Here is a 26,757-nt window from a genome sequence, read left to right on the forward strand (position 1 = left end):
AAGTAAAAATATAAACAGATGTACTTATTGCACAGTTTGTGACAAAAGGATTGCCATTATACCCTTGGATATTATGAAAAAACTGTAAATAAAAGCATGAAAAAACCATCCAAATTTACAGTTGAAGAATAGAAAGAAAAATTATCCACTTAGCAATCTTGCCTTCTAACTTTGGATTTACAGCAGGTATTTAGCATGCTCTCTCAGTAAAATTTGCACTGTAGAGACTGATTAAACAAATCTTCTCCATTTGGTCTAAAAGAAATCTGGATTTACATGTGTAACACACACAAATGGCAATTTCCAACACCCACACACACATCCCCCATGGTTACAGCCCAGGTTCTGGCAGGTGAGTGATGCTGTGGGAGCACTCTGTGTTGAGTGGCAGGGCTGGGGGATGAGGATGGAGCTGTGGATCAGCTCTCCTGCCCCAGAGCTGGCACTGCACATGCAGGGCTGGGGATGAGGATGGGGCTGTGGATCAGCTCTCCTGCCCCAGAGCTGGCACTGCACATGCAGGGCAGGGCTGGGGTGAGGATGGGGCTGTGGATCAGCTCTCCTGCCCCAGAGCTGGCACTGCACATGCAGGGCTGGGGTGAGGATGGGGCTGTGGATCAGCTCTCCTGCCCCAGAGCTGGCACTGCACATGCAGGGCTGGGGATGAGGATGGGGCTGTGGATCAGCTCTCCTGCCCCAGAGCTGGCACTGCACATGCAAGGAGCCTGCCCTGGGATGGCAGCACTTCCAGCTGATGGCACTGCAGTCACCACACGCACAAATGCCTTGATTGCCTCTCCAGCACTCCACAGATCGTTAGGAACAACCACATTACATTCGTGCCTTTAGTGATTTAACTCTAACTTTACACAGAGCATCTCTCCTGCTGTGACAGAGCAGCTATAACCAGCTGATTATTTCTAAAATATTATATCAACAGTAAGTTCTACATTTGTGTTTGTTGTGGATAGTGTAACGCTGTTTTGAGTCTGTCTTTTATAATAAATCTTTCTCTTTTATGATAAATCTCTTCATCTTATGTATGAAAAATTTATGAGGGTTCTTCATGGACGATACGAAATATGAACAGACAAAAAGAATTGGAAGTGATCTATCAAATTTTATTTTTGCGGCTATCTTCCTAAAGCACACAGGAGACTGCTGTGAAAAATTATGTGAGCTGGGAAGAAAAGGACATTTTCCCACATTTCCATAATGAAAAATTGCATATGATTGAGCAATGCTAATCTTCAATACTAACCCAATAATGACCTCATTGCATAAACCATATCAGTCATGTCTCTAGTTCACAACACTTGTATTAAACACATTTGCATTGAGAAAGTGATTGCTGCTCTGAGAGGGGCAGTGCCAGCCCCAGCTCTGCAGCATCCCCTGCACAGGAGCAGAGCAGGAGGTTCTGCAGCCACCCACAGCTCGAGGCTGTCCAACAGTGTGGCACAGCCACAGGGCCAAAGCACCAGGAGAAATCACATTTCCCTCTAGTAACCAACTGCTTCTGCCCAAACACAAATAATTGACAATCGGTACCACAAAATCATGCTCCACCTCCAAGGTCTAAGTTGACTTTGAGCCATCAAACCATTACATTCTTAATGAATGTCAAATTCCTAATAAAAAGTGTGCTCAGTAAATGAAAACTTGGTAAGTGTGGTCTCAAGGGGCAATGAAAATCTAAATACCCAAAACGAACTACAAGAATTCATCACGTTTCTTCTCCTTAGGTCCATGCTTGCCCTCTGGCAAAGTTCCCAAAATCAGCAAGAAAATCCCACAAAAACGGGAGTAGGAGAGTTGCCAACCAAATCCCACCCCAATAATCCATCATGGATTATAGGATGTGCCTTCCCACACCCCAGGACTGTGACTAAGCTGCATCATGGAGAAGATTTGCTGCTACCAACACTTGTGCAGCCCTTTGGCCAGGCAGCTGCAGCCACCAGCACTGCTTGATTAGGAGTCTTGGCCAGTGAAATTTAATGGGGACTCAAGGGTGCCACTGTGCATTGTACAAATTATTGAAAGGCTGTTCAAATCCACAGTCAGTTTGCCACCAGGAGAAATACATATATATATATATATATATTCAAATAGAGCTCCTTAGCATTTTATACATTAAAAAGCATGATTTTGTGCACATAAATTTTAAGCTCCTGGTCTGGCATTATGTTTTATGTCTCCTACTGACAAATTGTGCCAGTATCAGATGAAACAGCTGCTCCCACCCAAAGCAGGCTCATAAATATTTCATCTCCCCCTGGGATTGCAGAAGGCTGGGTGATGTGACAGCCCTGGGGGAGCAGCGCTGTGCCATGACCCTCAGCACACTCCTGCTTTTCCTGTGGCTCTCCTGGGATCAGCACAGAGCAGAGGGGCTCCCAACAAGACTATTTACCCCAGAAAGGTCCCAGTGATTTGCTGTGTCCCAGCCAGGGCATGCCCAGCTCTGATCCCAGCTGCACCAGGGCTGTGCTGAGACAGGGGCAGCCTCTGCCCTGCAATGCAGTGACTGGCACACAGAATGTGCAGAGAAATAAAGTCCAGGGCATCCCAGGGGCCAGAGGCAGCTGCTTTATGATGTGCAAAGTCTGGCTTTACTGGGTTTCTCACCCGTGTAAATCTTTGTCCCTGTGCCCTTGGATACCTGCAGCTCCTCACACACAGCACCCTGAAGGAGAGCAGAAATCTTCCTTAACCCCTTGGTGTGCAAAATTCAGCCCTTGGTGAGCAAAATTCAGCTCTGCCTGCAGCACCAGCCCAGCCTGCTCACCCCACACACGCTGTCACTTTCTGTGATTCCTGCCTCAGCCTGGATGAAACAACATTTGAATGACGCCTTGAGACCACTCTGAGCACAGGGTGGGGAAAGGAGGGTCAGCAGCTCCTGCAGAAGGGGAACCAGGACCCTGAGTAGGACACCAGCCCTAAGCCCTGGGAGTCTCCCAATCAATGGGAATGGTAATTAGGTTACTGGGTCACAGAATGCAGTTTTCATTAATGGCTCATGTTTAATTTGAACTGCTTTTCCCTACAGGTATGGATTAATGCTTGAAGTATCTCAAGAGAAGCAAAGCATTAGAATGAGGCAATATCTTTTATTAGGCCAAGCAATATACTTTAAAATGCAGGCATTTTTAGGCATGCTAACCTCTTCTCCTGCCTCATTATTTTCTGCTGCTTTCGACGGACATTTTTCAGCTTTATTTATTTATATTTATTTTAAGCCAGGGCTATTGATCTCTGGTTTAGGGAGGTTTTAGTGTGCCCTTCCAATTCCTGACTAAGCACTTCAATTATTTTCTGTAAAATAGGCAAGCTTTAATTTATATCTTTTATAAGAGTATAATGATATTAATATAAAATGAAACTTGATTTTGCTATTCCCAGTACACTTATATAGCTGTAATCTCACTCTCAACTCTGATCTTTCTTACTAGTGGCTCAATAATTAATTAAACTGAGAAGCACAGACAATAAAGAAGTATCTTTGTCCCATTGCTTTACATGGTGATAATAAAACAGGTTTTCCTATATTTTTCAGCTAGATAACTGTCAGAGTTTGGGTCTTTTTCTTTTTTAAAAAATCATCTCAAGCTATTTTTAGAAGTGCCCTCCTTGAACTCCCTCACAATATTCTGACCAGAAAAAGACTTTTTGCTTATTTGGAAAGCCTTTCATGCAGGTAGAAGGTTGCATTTTGGGCAGTGGGCTCTTCAGCAGATCATGCAGCGCACAAAAAAATACAAAATGACCTGGGAAGAAACACGGCTGGGGTGGTGCCCCTGTGCCCACATGAACAAACCAAGTTATTCACACTGGCTCTAGGCCGGCCACATGGACACTGATGAGCTGATACCAGCAGAGCATTTCTTCTATGTGTTTGATGAGGTCTGCAGAACATGCTAAAATTTCTCTGATCAGGGTGCAAAGTCCTCCAAATGTACCTCCTGCCTTACTAGAGCGAACCCAGTGCCTTATTTCATTATTTACCTCTCTCCTCCTGAGCCAGACCCAGCAGCACCTGCTCCATGTGGCACAAGGTGCAAGTTCAGCCCCAGTCTGCCACTGAGGCACTCGTGTCACGTTACAGAGGTGTAACTGCAGTAATCCAGGATTAAACACTGCTATCCAGAGGTGCTAATTATCCCATGCAGTGTCCAAAGGTTTGCATTGTATCATTATTATATATGTTTATCTGTTACTTAAAAAAAATTATTCCCTAGGTCCATTTTAATCCCTCTCTACTCCCAAGTGAAGTGTGAAGAAAATGCATGGGTGAAATGAGCAGTCCTGTACACCTGAGTAACCATCATAAAACATATCCATCTCCAGCAACTCATTTTTAAACCAGCTTTGCACATCATGCCTTTATCATCCCTGAATAACAGATTAATGCCATAGTACTTTTATGGGGATCACAAGTCCAAAAATAATTTAACATATGAAAATTAAAATAACTTTTAAGAAACACTTGCAAAAATGCAATTCTCTAGAAAATGCAAAAACTTATTAAGGCAGCCTTACTAAAATAAATTCCTATAACAACTCCCTTGATAGGGAAGCCCTTCTAGTGCAGTGCTCTGCCTTTGCTGCTTTAGACACCACAAGAAACACCTTCTTCTCCTGATCCTTTTCTTATTAAAGCACAGGAGAGCACAGCAGCCTGAGAGGCTGTGGCATGCCCAAGGACACCCTCTGAGGTCACTCACGAAGCCCAGAGCCAAGCAGCCAATGCCTCAGGAGTCAAGTATGTGTGAGATAAGTGGGGCTTTTTACCACATGAACAAACAATCATCTCAGCTGCTTGATAAGCACTTGTCAAGACCACCACTCCAGTGACACAGGAGTATTTTCAGGTGCAGCTTATCCAGAGCAAGAGGCTGCTCTAGCCTTTCCAATGCACCCAGCTCCTAGTCCAGGGAAGTGTTTCATTAATACCAAACTCAGGATGAGGTGCTAATGCAGAGGCAGTTTTGTCAGCAAGCCTGACATCAGCTCTCCCTGGCTACTCATCCCCTGCAGCAGCACTCACTGCCACCCACAGGCAGTGGCAATTCCAGGGATGGCAATTCTGGTAATTCCAGGGGTGCCAATTCTGGTAATTCCAGGAGTGCCAATTCTGGTAATTCCAGGGATGGTAATTCTGGAATTCCAGGGACAGTAATTGTGGTATTCCAGGGATGGTAATTCTGGTAATGCCAGGGATGGTAATTCTGGAATTCCAGGGATGGTAATTCTGGTAATTCCAGAGGTGGTAACTCTGGTAATTCCAGAGGTGGTAATTCTGGCAATTCCAGGGACGGTAATTCTGGTAATTCCAGTGATGGCAATTCTGGTAATTCCAGGGATGGCAATTCTGGTAATTCCAGGGATGGTAATTCTGGTATTATACCAGAAAAAATACCATCCAGGGATGGTAATTCTGGCAATTCCAGGGATGGTAATTCTGGAATTCCAGAGATGGGCGACCTGCAGTGCTGAGCAGGACCTGCAGTAACACACAGGTTGGAGATGTGCCAGGCTGCATTTCCAAGATGCAAACAGCCTTTGCACCCTGCAGTGAGCCCTGTTACCTTTGTCAGCTGCTGCTCGGAGGGGAAGCCCAGCCCGAACACGGTGTTGGCTCTGCTGTCTGCCCACTGCCCAAACTTCTGTGATGTTTTGGTGAAGGTCATGTTGGGGGTGATGGTGCTGTTTATGATCACCTGTCACAGAGCAAAAAAAAAATAAAAAAAAAAATTAAAACGTGCAAGTCACATCGGAAATGCATATCCTAGCAACGGTATCATGCAAAGCAATTAGCAGTCTAAATTGGGAAATTGCTGTGTTCAGAAGATTTTTTTTTCCCCAAATAAAACAGTTGTTTTCTTGTCTTCATTCTTGCAGGAGTTCCGGTGCTTTGTCTTGTTTTTCAAAGTCCCATCAGAGCCCTGCAGTTAAACATGGCTGTGGGAACATCACCGAACTCAAAGCAGGGTCAGGAGGCACAGAACTACCCTGGCAGAAATGCAGATGCAAAATCCTTTTATTAGCACTAGGAAACCACACAGCCACTGCCCCAAGAGTTGTCCGCTCGAGGCCTCCAAGCAGTAACACCTGAATTCAGACCTGAAGGGCAGAGAGATATTTCTGCATTTTCCCATCTGTCCTCAGGGCTCCACAAGCAGGATGACATATCAGAAGTTTCAAATCAAAGACATATCAGAAGTTTCAAACAAAGCCAGACAATAAAAAGCAAGACAAGGAGAAGCTGATAGCTTAAGAGGCAGTTTAACTTGGGAGGGTGGTGAAGCACATCACCAGCAATGCATGTGCAGTATCAAATTCGGGCCCTGGAACAAATAGTTTTCATCTTTACACATGTTAACTAATGCCTGCTTCATCACCAGCAACCCTGAAAGCAACACTGGTTCTTGTAATTAAAGAAACAGCCAACAAGAGGAAGGCTGGTGGATGAAGCCTCTGAGGAACTTAGTGGAGCAAATATAAAATGTCATCTTGCTGAGAGGAATGAGGTATATGTCAGTTCATTATCAAAAATCTTAACTTTACTTTCAAGATACACCATTATATTAGTCTGGCGACTTCTTCCCCTGGAAATTAATTCATGTACAATGTTCTTTCTGCTAGCAGAACAAGAGCTTTCTTTAGTAATGCCTACCATCATTTCCAAAATGCAAATTATGCAGTAATTAAGCCCAATCTGTGGGACAGTTTAATTAACATGATCAGGAAGTATCCTGGCAACATCATTTACTGTGTATTCCAAGCAGTTTTTTCCTAGGCTATCATTTACATTTAGCAAAAAGTGTGAATTTTGAAAATAAATTTACCAGACGAAGATCCTTCCTTGCTTCCATCCCCTCCCTGACTTTGGACCACTGTGCTGACACTTTCATTTGCTTTTTTAAAAATTGCTCAACTTATTTCCTTCCTTCTGCATCATCCCTTTCAAACAGACCTACGATTTTCTGCCATTCCCCACCACTGGAAATTTCCCCAGAAGGATTAAGACAGAGGAGAGCCAGGTGAGTGGCACCCCTGAAAATGTCCTTTGCAGGGGAAAAAACAGAGCACAGGCAGAGGTAGGAGCAAAGCTGCCCAGGTGTGTTCTCCTCCAGCTAAGTTGTGCCATAGGAACAGCCAACATAAAATCCAAGTGTCATTTCAGTGATGTAAATTAAAAGAAAATCGGAGATTTTATGTAGGGGTTTGACAGTGCAAAAGGGACTGTGGTAATACAAGGATTGCACGGTACAGAGAGGCAAAAGAACAGGAGGAAAAGCTGCCACCAACCCCAAAATTCAGGGTGCTTTCCAGAAACTTTAAAGAAAGTATGTGTATGTATACATATAGCATATACTTAAAGTATGTGCTATATGTGTATTTCTGCTTAAAAAAATCTTACATCAGACAGGTGAACCACTTGCAAATGTCTAACTTCTTAAGTTACAGAATTTATTTCAAAAAATAAAATCTTCCCAGAAATTTCAAGTCATAGAAAGTATTATTTCAGTCCTGCTGTGCCTATCAATTTAGACATCTGGGGAAAAACATAATAAAGTGACCAGTTTGACTGAAAGGAAAAAGTTTCACTCACTGACAGCTGACCCTGAGTAGAACAAAATTCCTCCATGCCTCCTACAATAATCATTGAGAAAATACAAACATATTAAAGAAACACACTAAAGTTATCTTCTACAACACAGTTCAGTATTATGAGACATGATGAAAGGAAAAATGAAGGCTGCACACTTTAAACCAAGGAACACCTTATTGAGCAATTAAATGCACTACATTAGCTGAGCACCTTAGAAATTAATTTTTTTCTATGGCCAGTGGAGAATCCAAGGAAAGGCTGTGGTGAGCACACACCTGAGAAACTGACAGTTCATCTGTTAAATTTATAATAAGCTGCTGTTAGTGAAACTGCCTGGAAGCTGTCTCTCCCTTTCCCCTCAAATCCTGCTCTGCCAGTCGGGCACTCCAGAAATGCTGCATTCCTACAGAGAAGTGAAAACCTAAGTAGAAGCTCAGGAGATTAAATCAGAGCTCATGTTTCTGTGAGTTCAGAGGAGATGGAGGCTGTGGGTACATGGGGCTTATTCACCTGCTCCTCCTGCCCATCCTCACCCCATCTGTACACTCACTATCCCAGATCTGGCCACCATTGCAGAGCACTGACACCCCACTGGCAAGGGAACAATCGTATCAATGGGAAAGGTCAAATAAACTGGGAAATTTTTCTTTTTCCTTTCTTTTTTTTTCTTTTTTTGTGAAAGTATGAGCCAGAATTTTCAAATTTCAAAAGAGGGAGAGAAGTAAAAGGGCACTATTTTGCTGCAGGCAGGATGAGCCACCAGGCTCCTTTCCATGCCTACCTGCAATCCAGCATGATAATTCTATAAGAAAAGGCCACTCATCAATTCAAATGAGCCCTTATAGAATACTTTGTGCATTTGGTCCTCATTTGTATAATACACACACAATGAAATTCCAGCTGCACCATAAAATGGAATAAACTTGTGGACTTTCATCCAGGATAATGGATTCAGAAGACAAACTACTCTCTAATCAGATGCAATCAATCCCTGAAGTGGTTAAAGAGTTCTCCCTAAAGACAAAGGCAAAGAGAAGTATAATATAATAAGGACCTTCCAGAATAATAAACCCATTCATCAAACTCACTTGTCTACATGTGGTTAAAATAAAATCTGCCTTTGCACTCACCTACATGCAAATGTATCAGATGGCAAACATTCCTGATACACCTGCATGAGCCAAGCAAAATCTCACACTAATTTCACTTCCTTTGGGAGAAAATCAAACCTGAGATGTAAATTTTTATCTGCAGATGACACAGAAGTACGTTCACAGCACAAGGCAGTGCCACCTCACCCAGAAATGACTCCAGACATTTAGGAAAGCACTGGGTGCATTCATCAGGTAAAAGTGAACGCAAATAGGCTGGTGTAGAGCAGAACATTCATGGGCTGAAACACACCCATCCTGCTGCCTTCCCACGGAGAGAAACTGCCAAATAAATCAAGAAGGAGAGGTCACAAGACGATCTGAGAGTGTAGAAGGAGAAAAACGTGCTGGCAGCTCCTGCTGCTCATGATGCACGAGCAGAGCCCACAAATGCAGCTGCTGCTCCTTTTAGGGGACACCTGGAGTGTCTGAAGGGCTCCACTCCTGCACACCCCACACCAGTGCAGTGAGGGGAAAGCCCATGGGGCTCCTGGAAATGCAGTCCCCAGGCTGCTGCCCTGTGCACACACAGTGAGCAGGAATGGGGCAGCTGGGGCACACAGGGGCACACATGGGCACTGCCAGCCTGGCTCCAGTGCCCTCCTGACCCATCCATCCCTGCCAGCCTGGCTCCAGTGCCCTCCTGACCCATCCAGCTCTGCCAGCCTGGCTCCAGTGCCATCCTGACCCATCCAGCTCTGCCAGCCTGGCTCCAGTGCCCTCCTGACCCATCCAGCTCTGCCAGCCTGGCTCCAGTGCCCTCCTGACCCATCCATCCCTGCCAGCCTGGCTCCAGTGCCCTCCTGACCCATCCATCCCTGCCAGCCTGGCTCCAGTGCCCTCCTGACCCATCCATCCCTGCCAGCCTGGCTCCAGTGCCCTCCTGACCCATCCAGCTCTGCCAGCCTGGCTCCAGTGCCATCCCTGACCCATCCAGCTCTGCCAGCCTGGCTCCAGTGCCATCCCTGATCCATCCAGCTCTGCCAGCCTGGCTCCAGTGCCATCCCTGACCCATCCATCCCTGCCAGCCTGGCTCCAGTGCCCTCCTGACCCATCCAGCTCTGCCAGCCTGGCTCCAGTGCCATCCCTGATCCATCCATCCCTGCCAGGGTCACAGCAGGGAAAAGCTGAGAGAGAGCTCAGCTCCAAGGGGAGCAGAGCAGAGAGTGCAGATGGCATCTGGCACAGCCCCCAGGAGGAGGATGGATGGATGGATGGATGGATGGATGGATGGATGGATGGATGGATGGATGGATGGATGGATGGATACACCAGCAGGATCTGCCAGGACACACTCCCATGGCCATGCCAGCCAGCCCTGCCACCAGCTTGTCTACTCAGAAAAAGACTGAAATAACAGCTGTGAAATAGGTAATAAATGTATTGGCCAATGTATTTTCAAACTGTATTAAATTAAATCAGAAAAGGACACCTTATTCTGGGACAACAATGCCAGATTAGGAGTTATTCTGGAATTTCTCCTTTAAATTCACATCACCTGTTACTCTGAAATAACCACACCTCCAGAAAAGCCCCAATGCTCCAAGCCATAAGATCCACTCCTTAAGACTATACTAAAACCTCCCCATTTCATTTTCACACCTCTGAATATGTGCTTCCAGTTTGCAGCCCTTGTGAAATCTAATTTCCTCAACCCACCAGGCTGCTAATCTTCAGTAAAGATGTGTCCCAGTCTAAAAACAGAATTGCAGAAGGAAAGAACCTGCTAATCCTCTGGCCATAGCTATCACAGGCTCAGCAGGTTCTTCCAGCTCATCAAGTCGACATGAATCAGAAGGGCTTGTGACACAGGATGTGAGGATGAGGAGTCAGAGGTGGATTTGCAGACAAATTCCTCCTTTATCCCAAATATTCAGCAGCATTTCTGTGGAATTAGCCCACCTACATTTCCATGATCTGTATTATCCTTTACACTATCTACTATCTCTATATTTCCTACTTGTGCCTCTAGACAGAATGGAACATCTTTTCACCAGGATGTCACTGGTGATAAACCACTCATCTCATTTCTAGCCCTAGGAATGAGAAAGTCCTAGAAAGTCCATATGTACACACACACACGGAGTTAATCAAGACAATGGTAATAAAGGGAAAAAGAGATTCCCTTGCTGAGCCCACCAAGCTGAGCAAAGCCAGGGAAGCACAAGGACACACAAACCAAGAACAGCAACGTTTTTTTGTTCTAGCTTTGCTTTGTCTGCTGCAGCTGACACCTACATGGCACTTTTCCAGCACAGGCTGAGGGTATGAATAACCACCTTGGGAGCACTGTAAGTGCACATTAAGAAGAGCACAGAGTTTCTCCACTTTGCTCTTCCTGCTGCCCTTGGTGCTCAAGGGGGACCCAGCCCAGGCAGAGCTGGCACAGCCCCTGGCACAGCTGGCAGAGCCCTGCCAGGCTCCTGCTCTGGGTACCCCCATTCCCCCTAATGCAGTGAGCACTGCTGCTGCTTTTCAGGAATTCCTGTTCTGCACAGCTAACCAGGACAGCACTGGGCTCCAAAACCTTCCTCTGCCACACCAGGTGCTGCTGCTGGAGGTGGGTCTGCAGAGGAACTACAGAGCAAAGAGGGAGACACCAGGACATCCTGAAACCCTTGGCATTTCCTTCCCATCCTGAGCTCCCTCTGCAGAAAAGAGACTCCTTCTATGGGTAAAGCCTCTCATGTGCTGCTGCTGCTTGTTTGATGGAGAAAAGGGCCAATTCCACAGTTGCACAGTGTTTTTTTTCTCTTAAATTGCCTTGCATCCCCAGGAGAATTCCATGAATTATGAGGTTCATTTTTAACCCCAAAACCCAACAAATAAAAAAAAATTCCCATACAATTTTTGTCCGTCTTCATAAATAGGGATGTAAAAATAGCCCCCCTCCCAATAAAAAGACTAATAACTGTTTTTCCTCTGATAAAATACCTCTGTTGCAAAGCCCTCACTAAGAACCTGCCTAAATGCAACAAAAGTGGGTTCATGATTGTGTGAATTCTATTAAGTAAATCTCCTGCTACACCTACTCCACTGCTCTCTTTTTCTTCCCAAGGTAATTAACATCTCTGCAGAGTTGGCTTCCCACCTCCTCCATCCAGTCTAAATCTCTAAAATCTCCTATTTTTGCTTTGACATCTGACTAGAATTTTTTTTTTTCCTTTTAGGCACAGCACACACATCCACCCACCCACACGATTCAAAGCACCAGCAGCTGTTTCATGAAGAAAATCTACAGCAAGGGTTTTCAAACCCTCTGGAACAAATTGTTACCCAGGAATTTCATGCAACAATTTACAAAATATATAAAGCAAGATGCTTGTGTATTATTTTCATATGAGAAATAAGATTCCTAACTTATCACAAAAAGGGAGAAGGATATAGTGGAGATTCTGGGTTTTTTTTTCCTAGTGACTAATATTGGAGTGAGGGAGAAGGCTGCTTTGACTACAATTATAAAAAATTATAAAACTTCCCATAGATATATCATGTTTACATTTTGGAAAATTTAATAAAAGCATATCATCTTTGTGTGCAGCATAAGCACATCCCTAAGTTAATTATTTAAGCACTGATCATTTTCTGCATTTTTCAAGTTTATGACAACAGCCTCACTGAAGCCTGAAGGTCCCTCCTGAAAGGCAGAAATGGCACAACCACACAGCATCATTAAAGACTCCTCTGCTCTTTAAAAACCAACACACCCTGGGAGTGGTCAGCAATAGGAGAGCTTCAAAATCTGTAAAACTGTCCCTTGGCATGAGCAGTGGCCATGATGGACAGGTACATTATTTTAGGAGTAACAGGATGCCCAGGTTTCTGTACACAGACATCCCATGGTTTCCCAGACCTGTCTGGCACGTTCAGACAGCTCCACATCACCCTTGAGTCTGGTGATCACAAGCCCCTCTGAGTGGGCCAGACACTGAAACACTCCTTTTGGCACAGCTTTTCTGAGTCATTTTACAGAGAGGTTTTAAAAAGGAAAAATCTACCCAGACCAAAGTTCCCCTACTTGCTGCTAAGTGGTGCAGCAAGAGATCCTTAGCAGGGATTTGTATATTTTCTTTTTAGTGAGTAAGAAATTTCATTTCTGCAAAGGTCTTTGCAATCTTGTGGATTCAGCTGTGTGTGGTCTTTGCAGAGCCAGTGACACACACACACAACACACATAACAAGCAGAAAAATGAGCCAGACAGGAACAAACAGTGGCAGATGTGCCTCTGCTCTCCTGTCAAGGATACAGCTGTTGACAGCACTCTGGTGTGTTTTCTCCTAAGCTTGCTAACCAGCTTCTGAAGGATTTACTTCCAGAAATAATCCGGGAAATGAACTGAGAATTTTTCACATTTCAAAGTTAATAACTTGGAAAGAGATTAATATAGAAACGTTTAAGTGGTATGAGATCTACAGCTCTAGACTTGAATTTTTTTCTAAACCAGAGCACAACCTCAGGACATGGTCATGGTTTCTGGTTGATTCAATCTCAAGTGACCCACCAAAGTTCCTAGCATTTACTTTGTTCCCTTTGTCAGCTTTGGTACAAGCTCACTTTTTCATCTGGAGTTCCAGGTCTTTTTTTGTGCAAACATCTTTAACTTTTCCTCCTATTCTTGGCTCATTTCCACCAGTATTACCAGTTCTGAAATTCCTACTGCAGCTAAGCCCTAACCATTTTTTCTCATCCTCTGAATATTCAAAGACCTGTTCACACAAGTGCACCCAATAAAACCAGTTCCAGCTATCTAAACCTGCCTTAGCAACTGTTGGACAATTCTCCTGCAGACACAACTCCGGGCAATGTCCTTTCCTCCCACTTATTAAACCTGCACCTCCCCTCAGCCCGAATTTCTGGATAGTTGATAACACCTTAAGCAAACAGAAGATGATGCAGGTGAGGAGTCTCATCCTTGGCTGACAGCTCTGCTTCTCCTTTCTGCTCTACTTGTCCCTCACCAAATTCCAAATGAAATGTTCTCAATTTCGAATGTTCAGAGAGAAAACAAAACTCAAGCAGCTTTAATCAAGCCAAGTACAACCCTAGCACAGACAGCACAAATATTTTCAGACCATCAGAGAGTGTTGTTTACCTTAATTTCACTCACTCTTACTTCTCGCTGTCTTTGAGAGGAATATTGTACAATATCATTGTACAAAAAGAAGGAGAACCTCCCAACAAAAGGAGCAGCAGCATCTCAGAGAGCAGTTTGATCCACTTTCATCAGTTACAGAACAACATGACCAAAAGGCACCACAAAAAGCAGCCTGAGATTCCTCAAGCATCTTTCACAAAGTATTTTATTTAGCACTGCTGGCATCAGAACATTCTCCAGCAGATGAGCATCATTCTCCAGCAAGGCCTGGGAAATCTGAGCCAGGAAAAGCACAAAACACACCTGGTGAGACTGATGAAATGACACCAAATTACTGCAAAGGCTTTGGTTTGGATTAACAGTATATACACACTGATACTATTGTAGTTGTTCTGTCTCTTGTCTATCCCTATTCTTATATATTTATCCTATTCTTATATATTTTATTACCTATTTGGAGTGGTCCTGTGCAGAGCCAAGAGCTGAAATTGATGAGCCTTGTGGGTCCTTTCTAACAAAAGGTATTTTATGATTCTGTGATTACATAATGTATACATGAAATCATAAAGCCACAACTAATGTTTTTACTTAATAGTCACCTCAGTAGCATAAAAGCAATGAGATGTTTATTGTAACATGCACACAAACTGCACTGAAAGACAGGACTATGCACTAAAATTGTATTTTATACCATATTTTGAGTATCATTTTTATATAGGGCATTAGTTAGTTCCATCTGCTGACTCTGGTATCATCTACAGTGCTTAAATTCACATTGAAATTAACCCAAATAGTTCATGAAATAACACAGTATGATAAAGAGGGGATGAAGGCCACCAAATATGCCTAAATTTCTGTATTACAGCAATCAGCCAGACCAGTACTGGAAATCTTCTTTTACAACATATGGACAAGAAGGCACAAATCCTGGATCAGTGAAACCAGACCTTCAGAGGTGAAAACCTGGCCTCCTTTGCACTGGTCTGCCCTCATGCAGTGTCACATGCTGCCTTCTGAGGAAAGGTCACCAGTGTCACATGCTGCCTTTAATGAAAGGTCCTTTCCATGCTGGCTCTCAGTGTCAGACATTACAGGAACACTGAGCTCACACTCCTCCCCTCACCCAATCCATCTTTTATGGCTGGCACACGTCCTGGGACCACCAGAAAACATTTCCCACCCAGCCTGGAAGAAGCTGAAGGGCAAAAAAACAGCATGGCAGAAGAAGTTTTAATCTCTTGGTGGGGAAAAAAAAATTACTTTAATCAGATTTTACTTGCAGGGACTCTCTGAAAATCATAGTTCTGCCAGTGCTGCAGTCAGCAAAATGATTTTCAGGGTGAGGAGTGGGAGCTGCTGGCATTTGGGCAGGGAAAGGGCAGCTGGCTGGGGCTCAGCAGCACCACACTCCCCAGGGTAAGCACACAGCACTCCTGACACGCAAGGGCCAGAAATAAAACCGGGGCAGGCAAAACTAGAAATCAAAGCATCTCTCTCCCTCTGACAAAACACACACAAATACCCTCACCCACACCTTTCATAGCAATTCAGCATTTATCTATAGACATTAAAAGAAAAGCCAACACACCACTTCGTAAGGTCACTTTTAATTTATTTTTACATCCCTTTATCTTTGGCTACCCATGGCTGTAAAACGTCCTCTGTAGTTCCACTACAAAACGATTAAACCTGAAAAATTAGGTTTTTCAGGTTTAGATAAAAAACATAGGTTTAGATAAAAAACATAGGTATTTAAGAAAAAATAGGCACTAAAAGAACCCAAACCAGCCTATATCAGTGCTCTTAATTCCTCGGGTGGGGGCCTGGTGAGCACACACTGACACTCTGAATGCCAAGTGAGAAGGCAATATTTTGATTGTTGCTGCCACACATTCTCACAAATCAAACCCATGAGGTCCCATAGGCAGAGTTAAATGCTGCCACACCAACGCAGACCCCTGGTGAGGTACACACTGCCAGAAGCCATTTAGAATTCAGTGCCAAAAATTTTGTAATATATAAATTACTTGGTACGGTTTTTTTCCCTGTGAAAGAGTTGCTATTGGTTTAATGGCTGAATTTACGTCAATGGAAGAAAAAAAAAGAATGAAAATATCTAGTCAGATAAAGGAATTTCATCTGTGGTACCATACCCTGTAATTGTTTTCCTCTGAAAGAAAAGATTCTGAAATCCAAGAGTCACCTTTTGGCAAAATACTCTAGGATATTTTTAACAACTATGCCTTAAAATAATTCCTTTTCCATGGGCAAAGAAAAAGATCTGTTTTGAGCCTCTGAACACATCACTGGAAGAACTCAATTTCCTCTTTGTGTGCTGAGGACACCTGCCTCCAGTCGTGACAAGAAAAGTGTGGTTACAAAGAGGTGGGCAGCTATTACATTAGGCAGCAATTAGTTCCCTGGGACAGGAACTGAGAAAGCCAGGAATACATCAAATATGAGCAGATTTACCTCCCCCAATATCTGCTGCCACAGGCTGCAGGGGCTGTGTCCCTGCCAGCTGCATTGTCCCCTGTAAATCACACTGTCCCCTGCACTGATGCCACTCCATCACACACAGAATGCACTGTATTCACTTTGGGGACACTCTGTGAATACTGATTGGCAACATTTGGCCCAAATTCTTATTCTTACTAATTGCAATTTACTTCAGAAACAGACCCACTGATTTTGCTTTCCCAGCACAGCAATTTTTCTGGTTCTCCCTTCAATACTTTCACACACTTATGCCCAACTTGGCTGCTGATCTCCAATATTTGAGGTAATTATCAGGTAATAAACTCTTAAATGAACTAGTAACTGGGAATGAGTGTCAGCTGACTGGTTTTTTCCTCTGAAACACAGTCTTTACTTCTTTATCATGTATTTTCCACAACCACTCTTGCAATGTAATTTTTTAAAGCCTGATTTTAATTTTTTTTCTAGTCATCTGTTTAATCATCTCTCAGAGACAACTGGGGACTGGCATCTGTGATGACTCTTGCTGCATCACTTTGCTGCTGCCAGCTCACTATGTCTCACTATGCACTTTATTGCTGGCTATTAATTTTTAAGCTAGCTTTATGCTCCTTATTAACAGCTCGTTTCTCAAAAGAGAAAAATGATGTTGTTGCAATCCCAAGTTTTATAGAAATACAACATGGACATCTGAGAAGAGGGCAGAGGCTTGTTTCTGAGGGATTATATTTCCATCTCAAATTCCTTTCCCTCTTCTCTCTGCTGTTTGGGTAGCACGTAATTTCAGTTTATAAAAAATAAATAAACCCACCAACCAGGGTACTGTCATGCATTATTCCTGAGGATGACAGAGGTTATTGGTCTGCATAATTTTCACACTGTCAAACTTCCTTTTTGCCTCCAAAAGGCAAGCCAATGTAGGCCACTTTTAATGAGGAGCCCTGTGTGTGCCTTTCCCCACACCCTGCACAGCAATTGGGCATTTAAAACTTCATGTTCTCCCTGCATCACCACCATATTTTGTCTTCTTTCAACAGGGCTGACTTTTGTCCACAACACGGGGCACTTTCATATGGTGAAGTCTCTTGGCTGCCTCATTAACTCTGAATCAGTGTGCCCTTGCATTTTGCATTCATTTTGCTGCAGTTAGCCTCCAGCCAGAAACTTCTTAAAACATGATGAAATTACTTGCTTAACAACATACAAGTCAATTAGAAGGCAATTAAAAGATATACTAATCTATTCCCTTGTTTGGTCATGGCATCTTGGTTAAGATCATGCAGTGAATTCTCATTTGGTATCTGTGAAATCTTCTGCTATAAATTGTAAGCTCCTGTCCACAGCACCTGTTTTTCTGTGAAACACACAGGAATTAGAAGAGCTGCTGTCTTTAGCTTTGCAAACACAAGGAATTAAAGTGGTACAAGCTGTGTTGAATCTAGGGTTTCCTCTCTGCAGTGCTTCATTCCCCAGGTATTTTAATGGGTTTGTTATTGGGATGGGAGAATTTTAAAGGAACCTGGCACCTGCAGGTGTATGCTCTCTCCTGGCTGGTCTGCATATTGGACTCCTGAATATTCCTGCAAGGGAAGAGTTAAACTCCCTAGACTCCACTCTGCTTCCTATCTTTGCCTTATTCTCTTTCTTTTCCATTTTCCTCACCACCCCCATGTGCAGCCCCCAGACTCTCCTCTCCCTCCCCAGGGGCTGAGGCAGAGGCAGTGAGTGCTGCACTGAGCTGGGCAGCAGAGCCAGGCAGCTCCTCTGCCAGCCAGGCTCACAAACTGAGTTACCAATAAATATTTGTACCCTAAACACCTTTAAACACGTGGGCTCAGCAGTTCCCTTAATCCCCACCTTAAACCCACTGCTAAATCCTTCCGCTCCCCTCTGCCCTGCATCCCAGGTGTGGGGACAAGGCACAAGGAGGAGATGGGGACAGGCTGTGCCTGCTGGGAGAAGAGAGGATGGCACTGAAGGACAGGGCACTGTGAGGGTCTGCACCTTTGGGGACAGCAGCAGCTGCCTGAGGAAGCCACTCCTGCAGGGTCACAGCCCATCGGGTCAGGGCTGCATCAGGAGGGAAGAGCTCATCGGGGTGACACTGCCCAGCCTGCCCTGCCCCAGCACAGCTCTCAGCAGCTCCAAGCTCTCCTCACACGGCAGCTCAGCACGGCCCAGGGTGACAGGCTGAGTGCTGCAAGGAAAACCAAGCTTATGCAACCAGGTGATGACCAATATTTATATTGGTGGAGCACCCTATATTCTTGATAACTTCAAAATATTTTTGTCATTAGTATGTAATGTCAACATAAGGTAAAAAAAAGAACCCCAAATTAATCCAACATCTTCATACAAGTTGGATTTACCTGGAATTCCTCTGCAAGCCAATGTGAATCATACATGTTTGTCTAAAATAAACTGTTGGAACAGCCCCTTTGCAGAGCAGACAAGGATGGAGAGTTGTAAGAGATACACATCTTTCATCACTGCCTTCCTTCTAGGGCCAAGTCCCTTCATTTACTTGAGCTTCAACTTTTCTGTCCTTAAATCAGACATAACTTATGCCCACAGTGATGCTGTCACATTAATCCATCTGGTATTTGCCAGCACATGGAAGACTGTTCTAATGAGATGTACAGAAAGCAGGACACTATCATCTGAAGCATCTATATTCTTCCTTACAGTTCTACCCAGTTTCATTTCTGCCTGGAAAAGTAGGTCACAACACTAAACAATAGTTTGTTTGAAGGAAAAAATGCAACTTTTAACTTCTTTTGGCACAAACATTGGTTTTTCCCTCCCAGTTAGCACTCTTAAGATGGACAGGCAGGGTCACAGGACTCTCCAGAGGTGAGCATGAAGGTAACATCTATTCTTGACCTGTTCCTTAACCAGCAAAGATTCAATACAAGAGGAATAATTTATGTGGCCAGCAATTGATTCTTGCTTGGGAAGCCCCAGGGGAGAATTCTAATCATGGCAAGCTCACCTTCTTCTGGGACACATTAAAACAGGGGACAGGGGGTGAATGTTCCCTCTGAGTGTCTCCTGAGCAGGTGGCAGAGCAAAGCTTGGGTGCCCAGCTTGTTCTGTGCACACATTTTACAGTTCTGGGCAGGACCTCTGGCTGTGGCCACACGCTGCCCCTGCAGTCCCCCCCCCGCCGACACACTGTAATTACTTTGTTTTCATTAATTGGTCTTAATGCATGCATGCACAGCCACAAATCAAGCCAGCCACTGCTGTGAGTGCAGCAGCTCTGGCTTGGAAATTGCACTTGCCAGGGCTTGTAAAGCCACCAGCCCAGCAGCAGCCCCAGCACAAGGAAATCTGGGGGGCTCAGCTTCCCCCAGGGGCTGTGTGTGCTGCTGCAAACTGCAGAATTCCTGGGAATTAACTCACTGGCACAAACAGCTTCCTGATGGGGAGATATTAATGCTGTACTGGTGTCAATGAAACATTACCATCAATTAAAGCAGGCAGTATGGCAGATTTATAAGCCAATATGTAACCAAATATAGCACAGGAGATGTTTGGAAAAACAAGTATGTGAAATAGGCATGACAAATAGAAAAGCTTTATTAAGGGATGATTTCTGTGATCTCTATCTCCCAGAACAGTGATATTTTAACATCCTTATCCAAACAGGAACACAGATAAACAGGCTGTAAACTCATCTTGTTACCCTGTGGTTTGTGCTCTGACAGAAATGACCGATGATTGTTGTACATGAGCAAAATGTTTTCATTTATACCTCTGACTGGGGTCTGCCAGGGGAAAGTTGTCACCCACCAAGTGACTTTGGAGGGACTAATCAGAGGGATAAATGTGGTTTGTAATAAAAACTGAGCAACCTATTCAGACCAACTTATTTGGATTCTTACAGCAAATACTTGAGCACACTCTCTGGTAATGCAAAACAAATTCACAAAAAAGGTTGGGGGAAGAGCCTTCATGCCTAACTTGTCACCTAAGGCTGATGAAGTGCCAAAGCTTAAGAAAATTAAGTACTAAATAGTTACTACTTTACTAATAAATTAAGTAGTAAATAGTTCAGCCAGACAAAAGCAAAAATGCAGTTGACATTTACATTAAAAGCTATAGTCTTCATGCATCTGTCTCCTTGTTTCTTTTAAAAAAGAACATCTGTCTCCTTGTTTCTTTTAAAAAAGAACACTTTTATCACCAAAAAGGCCTCATCCTGATATAGTTGGCTTTTTCAGATAGCATGCTACTGACTCAATTTGGACACTTAAAAGTTCTCAGCTCACTTATCATGAAGCCAAACTCATCAGAAATAAAATCAACTAAGCAGGGCAAAATCACTTTTAGGGTGCCCTGTGTTTTTCCAATTATCACTGTAAATCTCCTTGGTGGATTATGTAACAAAGGAGTGTTTATAATATTAAATGAGCCCCAGAGTGTGCTCAGGCAGGGCTGACATCCCACACTGCACAGACACACACCAGGTACCAGCTCCTACCTTGGCTCCATCCACGCTGATTATCCGGTAGCTGTTCCTCGTGCTGTCGTAGAAGTAGGAAACAGTCACAGCTTGCTTGCTGGCAGGAACCCAGTTCTTCTTCGTGCTGGGGTCAATCTGGAAGACATGGGCTCTGGTGGTGAAGATGGGCTGTTCTCTGGAACAGGGACAGGAGAAATGGATGCGTGAGTCTGCGGAAGGTGAAACGTCCCAGCAGCCCGGCCCGAAAGCACAAGGCAGAGAGCACCTGGCAATGCCCCAAAAGCAAAGACAGAGCAGTGACACTGCCCAGCCACACTCCAGCCTTGAGCACCTCTCCTTGACACCACTCAGTGACATTCAGCATCCTAAAGTTACTGCCATAGCCCAAGAAAAAACTGGCTTCTTTCTCCCCATGCTAAATTACCTCAGTACCCATCTATTCCTCAAAATACTTATTTCGAGGAAAGGACATTCACATGCATTCTTTCTTTCTTTCCCCATTCTCATATTTTGCCAAAGGCAGCAAACCCCCACAGCTGGATTTACCCCTGCTGCCATTCCTGTGAAAGCAAACCCCCACAGCTGGATTTACCCCTGCTGAAATTCCTGTGAAAGCAAACCCCCACAGCTGGATTTACCCCTGCTGAAATTCCTGTGAACTGCTACCTACAGCCAGGGCTCCTGTGTGGGTGCACCAAGGACCCCAGTGACACACAGGCATGGGATAATTACTGAAATATTCATCTCTCTCCTCAGAATCCCACTGTTCTGTGGATGTGCATGAAAATTTCATTAGATGCAAACCAGTCAATCAACCTGGGAAGTGAGAGGGAAAGGAAACAGAACCAAACTCCAGTGGTGATGCAGACATTGCCTTTTCAGCTCTCAGTGGGTGATGCAGCACCCCAAAATCCTGATCCCAAACACCAGCTTCTTTCTCCTCAATATTTGTGCACACAATGGAGGGGTTTTGTTTTACCTTCAGTGTTTGACCAGGCAAATCACACAGAAAAGTAGAGAAGACTCAGGACCAAAAGAACCAAATGTGATACATACAAAGTCATCTAGGTTAAAGATCAGAATTAAGCCTTTCTTAAATGCCATAAAACTAAATTCACCACCAACCATACCTTTAATCCAAGTTTAGCAGTAGAAGTGAACTGCAAAGCAAGCTCTACTGAGTTGTTATATGCATTTTCATGCTTTTGGTTTTTAAAAGCTACATTATATAATGTTTTATATTAAGTGTACCACTCAATATATTCTTGTCCCATACAAAATATTACATCATGAATAGGTAATTGACAGAATTACTACAGGATCCAAAACCAATGGTACTGCAATGGAGCTACCACCCACAAATTTAAATTAAAATCAAGGGCAGTAAATTTGCAAATATCAAACAAATGAAGTGATTTAAGAGCACAATTAGCTCAGGAAAGAAGGAGTGAACTTGTAAAGCCCAGCAAGGCCTCAGAAGGAAGAAAATGAAAGAGTGGTTTTCTCCTTGTAAGACTTGCACAAAGTTCTACATTTTTCCAGGGGCTTGCAGGTTTCTGGACAGACAGCTGTGCTGAACCATGTAAAATACTTACTCAAAATAAATTGCAATGACAATGGGACTGTCATATTACAGCTGTCAGAGTAGCATTTGCTTCAGTTCTCCCTTATCAGTACCTTGCTGAAGCCAGCTCTCATTTCACAGGCCAGTATCGATGCCATCCTCAGCTGGGTGGAAAGAAGGGGCAGCTTTCCTTAACATTTTAAACACTTTCCTTATCCATTACACAGGATTAGCATTGCCTACAGAGGCCATGGAGTTTGCCTGTAATAAATTAGGAGGGGAAGTTTCCCCCAAGCTGTTTACTCTCTTTAAAAATGTACATTACTTGAAAAAATATTTTTGGAATTTTTTTGCCTTTAAAAAGTTCTGTATTTTCAGTTGACTCTACTAAAACCAAGGTAGTACAACCCAATATTTTTACTCTAAATGCTAGGAATTTTCCTCCATAAAAACCTATTCTACAAACAACTTTAATTCTGTTACATTTTCTTAACTACACCAGAAAACCCTGTTAGAACTGTGTCTGGCTGCTCTGCAGCAGGGGCAGTAAGCATATAAAGTAAATCTGGAGACAATAAAAGCAGAATGAAGGCAAAGTCCCCACTATTATCTACCTATTTGTTCAGGAATCTTGACTGAAGCTGCTGCTGTTGAAACAGGAGCTGTACACATCCATCCAGGCGGATAAATCAATGGATAGTGAAGCTCAGAGGTGCAAATATCCACATTTCCATTCATTCTTTCATTAAGAAATAAAGGCAAGACCTCTGTTTCTATTCCTATGATTATCAACAACAAAAAAGCCCACCGGCATTTTGTCTTTCTGTGTCATAGTGATAGCGTGCTAGTTGATAAATTATTAAAAAATAAGAAAATGCAATGTCCAAACTGAAACATTTTAAATCATTTGAGGCAGCTGATGGGTTGACCTTTAGTTGTCACTCAGATTTGGAAGGGCCAGTGGGATGCTCCACATGCCCCTGGCCTTCCAGAGGTGGCTCTACAGGTCAGCAAAGCCCCCAGACTGATTTCTGACTCTCTGAAGAAGAGGAAACACCCCCAGAACACAACGTCCTGCATTTCCTGGTGTTGCTTTATAATAATTAAGAAAAGAAGATGCATTTCTGTGGCTGTGTGTGGCCTGCTGCAGTTCTGTGCCCCAAGGAGCCCTAAGAGCCCACGATTCAGCTGGTGCCACCACGTTCCCACAGCACAGCAGGATGGCAGAGCCACCAAACTCCAGACACAGCTTCAGCACAGGGGAAACACCCACTGCATCCCAAACCCCTCTGACCACTGAGGCACACTCAGGCAACTGTGAAACCGTGGCACTCAATTTTCAAGGGAAACACAAAATTAGGTATTTTTAAAACCCTCCACCATGGCCCTACAGAGCTCCAAACTGAGAATGATTATTCTGCCTTACTTGTAACTTTTCTACGTTCAAGAAAGCACTTTACTGGTGAAGGAATGACTTCATCTCCCAGGGTTCCTTTCCTTTCCATTTTATCAGAGGTTTATCAGCTTTTGTGATAAACTAACAGCAGTGCTGACCTGAGACTGCAGAGCACACTGTGCCTGTTTGAGCCCTGTGAGCTGCTCCTCGTGCGAGCTGCCAGCTTGCCTGGGGAGCAGCAGCACTGCCAGCCGGGCTTGGACCCTCACATGAAGGCAGAGAGAATTTATGAATATTTAAAATCTCATGAATTTTAACCAAAGTTGTTAATGATTGATTAAATACTCTTTAAAAAACCCCAACTGTTTAAAAATCAATTTGACAGCAATATCCACTGCTCAGAGTAAAGCTGCTTGAAAAGTCGAACAGGAAAAGTAGAAAATCACACCTAATAATTCTTTATCTGGTAATATAATTTAAGACAGAAAATGCATTTTCATTATTAAATCTGGCAAGCATGTTTTATAAATATAATTGCAATTTTCAACTCATGGTTTTACACATTTTAGTCGACCTTTAATTTCTGTCCTTGCTTCATAAGAGTGAAATCTCAAGTAAAAAACAACCACTCTCCTCTAATGTCATTAACCTTTTCCAAAGAATTTAACAAGCAAGCCATAAGATTCTCGAGCTAACCAAGTGCTTCACAGCTGTGTCAGACACAGTATCACTTTCTGGTTAATATACAACCATGCCAAATTTCACAAGTGGGTGACTAGCTGCAAGCCATGTGTTTTGTATCACTCTTCCTAATCAACGGCAATGAGCTCTCACTTAGGAAAAGTTCAAATTATTTAATTCAAATTTCCTTGTTTATCACTTGAATCATGAGCACAACCAGTGATTTAAATCACTTCAGCTGTAAAGAGTCCCTGCTGGTGGCAGCCAGCATCCTCTGGGCTGTGGGATGCTGGTGGCCGAGGGAGCTGTGACACAGCCAGCTCCAGCTGGTGGCACCTGGGACAGCCAGGGATGCTGGAACCAGCTCCAGACCAGGCACTGATCACTGAACACTTCTGTGCTACAGCAATCCTTCCTGCTAGTAAATAAAACAAATAAAACTCCTGTGGGATCAGCACCCAGACACGTTCAAATGCACCAAGTGCCCAGTGCACATCAGGGGGATGCACTGGCCATGAAGAAACTGGGACAAAATAATCTTTGTAGGATCTGGAACATCAAGTATGTTTGTGACAGGAGCTCTGGTACTCCACCAGAGGCAAAACCACTAATTACACATTTTTTTAAAACTTTGACTAGCAGATCACTTAACATCTCTGGGATAAGGATTTCTGTTTTACAGCCCAGGACTATTTGTGCTCTCTCCACACTAACTGTAGACAACTTTGCATTAACTGCCCAATTGAAATAAAAATATTTTTTAAAAGCACATATCTTCATATATCTGCCATTTGGTGGCGGATGCAGATGCCTGCAGAGATTTTGGAACGTGGTGCTTCCTGCTGCAGCCCAGCATCATGCACACGTTGAGTTTATCATACCTGACAGTGCCAGCAGATCTGCAGTGATTTGCTGTAACAAGTATTAGATAATGAGGATCTCCCAAGAGAAAAGAGTAGAAGCAAATGCAAAATCCTACTTTGTGATATATCCCTCATCACTGGTCATGAAACAAAAATCTGTATCGCTAAACACAACATGATAAAACTGGTGCCAAGTTATTTAGATTGAACATTGCTACTACTGCCTGTACTGAAAAAGAATTAACCCTCTATGTACATATATTGTAGTTTGCAGTGCCATTTGTATTTATTCAGATCATGGATGGAGATTTTTCTCCTATTTGAAATACTCATCTTGATGAAAGTCCAGGCCCATTACAATGCCTAAAAATTACCTGTGAAAATAGTTTGTGTATTAACTCTTCTCACTTGTGTATACACACACATCTCAAACTTGGAAAAACAACCAACCCCTCTCCCCAAAACACCAAAATTGAAGTAAAGGCAGACCTGGGATGATGACAGAGCTGCTGTGGGGAGAAGTTGCAGTTCATGGTGTCACACACAGCAATTAGCACAGTGGCTGCAGTTTATACACAATATTAATCTTTGCTCCAAGCCAAAATTAGGGTTCATTACCCTCCAACCTGTTACCTCTGTGCATTCAACACTTGTGCCATCTTGGATCAAATATTTGCAGAAAAAAAAAAAGAGAACCACACAAATGAGTTTCTCAATGATGACCAAGGATGAAGATAAAGGACCTCTTCTGACCTCACACCCCCTGCACACACTCCAGTCAAGACAAGCATCCCCCTGTGCTACAAACCCAGCAAATTCAGCTGTCTCAGCCCAGTGCTGAGCTCCTGGCACCTCCACACCCATCAGTGCCAGCTCATGGCTGGGCCAGCACCAGCTCATGGCCTGGGCTCACTCAGCACGGGCAGCACACAGGGCTGGGGAGAGGCAGACACTAAATCTGAGCCATTTTGGGATGTGGCAGCAGCAGACTGGCACGAGGAGAGCAGGCAGCTCATTCCCTTCCCAAATGCCATATGCCAATGAATCCAGGTCACTCAGCCCCCATCAGCTGCCGCGGGCAGGCTCTGGGGCTGCCTGCCAGGGCACAGCACAGCAATCAGAGCCTGCTGCAACTTGCAAGGGTGCAAAACCCAGCATGAGGAGAGCAGGTGGGTAATGGCTCCATTTTACACCTGAGGAAACAGCCTTGGAGAGCGAGATGGCATCCCAGGATAACAGAGCCACCAGCAAGCCTGGAAATAGAATCCATCACCTCCCCTCCTCTCTGCAGCTCTGCTCTCACTGCCATTGCAGGGCATTTTTATACCACATCTACCCAGGGCAGCTTTTGGCTATGTGAATTCAAAAGGCTGAATCAACAGCTGAACATTCACCACTCAACAAAAAGGAATAATGTCTGTGCAGAGCAGAGGGAAGCT

The 26,757-nt window shown here is 43.8% G+C and overlaps 1 protein-coding gene across 4 annotated transcripts in view; it reads right to left on the minus strand.

Moving 5' to 3' along the window:
* Positions 1-26,757, minus strand: part of HOMER2 (homer scaffold protein 2) — a 59,187-nt gene that overhangs the window by 15,946 nt on the left and 16,484 nt on the right. For all 4 annotated transcript variants that reach the window (XM_058033192.1, XM_058033190.1, XM_058033191.1 and 1 more), the window contains exons 2-3: positions 20,833-20,989; positions 5,595-5,726 (exon numbers count right to left, since the gene is read on the minus strand). In XM_058033192.1, the coding sequence (XP_057889175.1) occupies positions 5,595-5,726; positions 20,833-20,989 (289 nt within the window). The remainder of the gene's footprint in view (positions 1-5,594; positions 5,727-20,832; positions 20,990-26,757) is intronic.

Source organism: Melospiza georgiana, chromosome 13 (genome assembly GCF_028018845.1).
Source record: "Melospiza georgiana isolate bMelGeo1 chromosome 13, bMelGeo1.pri, whole genome shotgun sequence".
Classification (NCBI taxonomy): Eukaryota; Metazoa; Chordata; class Aves; order Passeriformes; family Passerellidae; genus Melospiza; species Melospiza georgiana.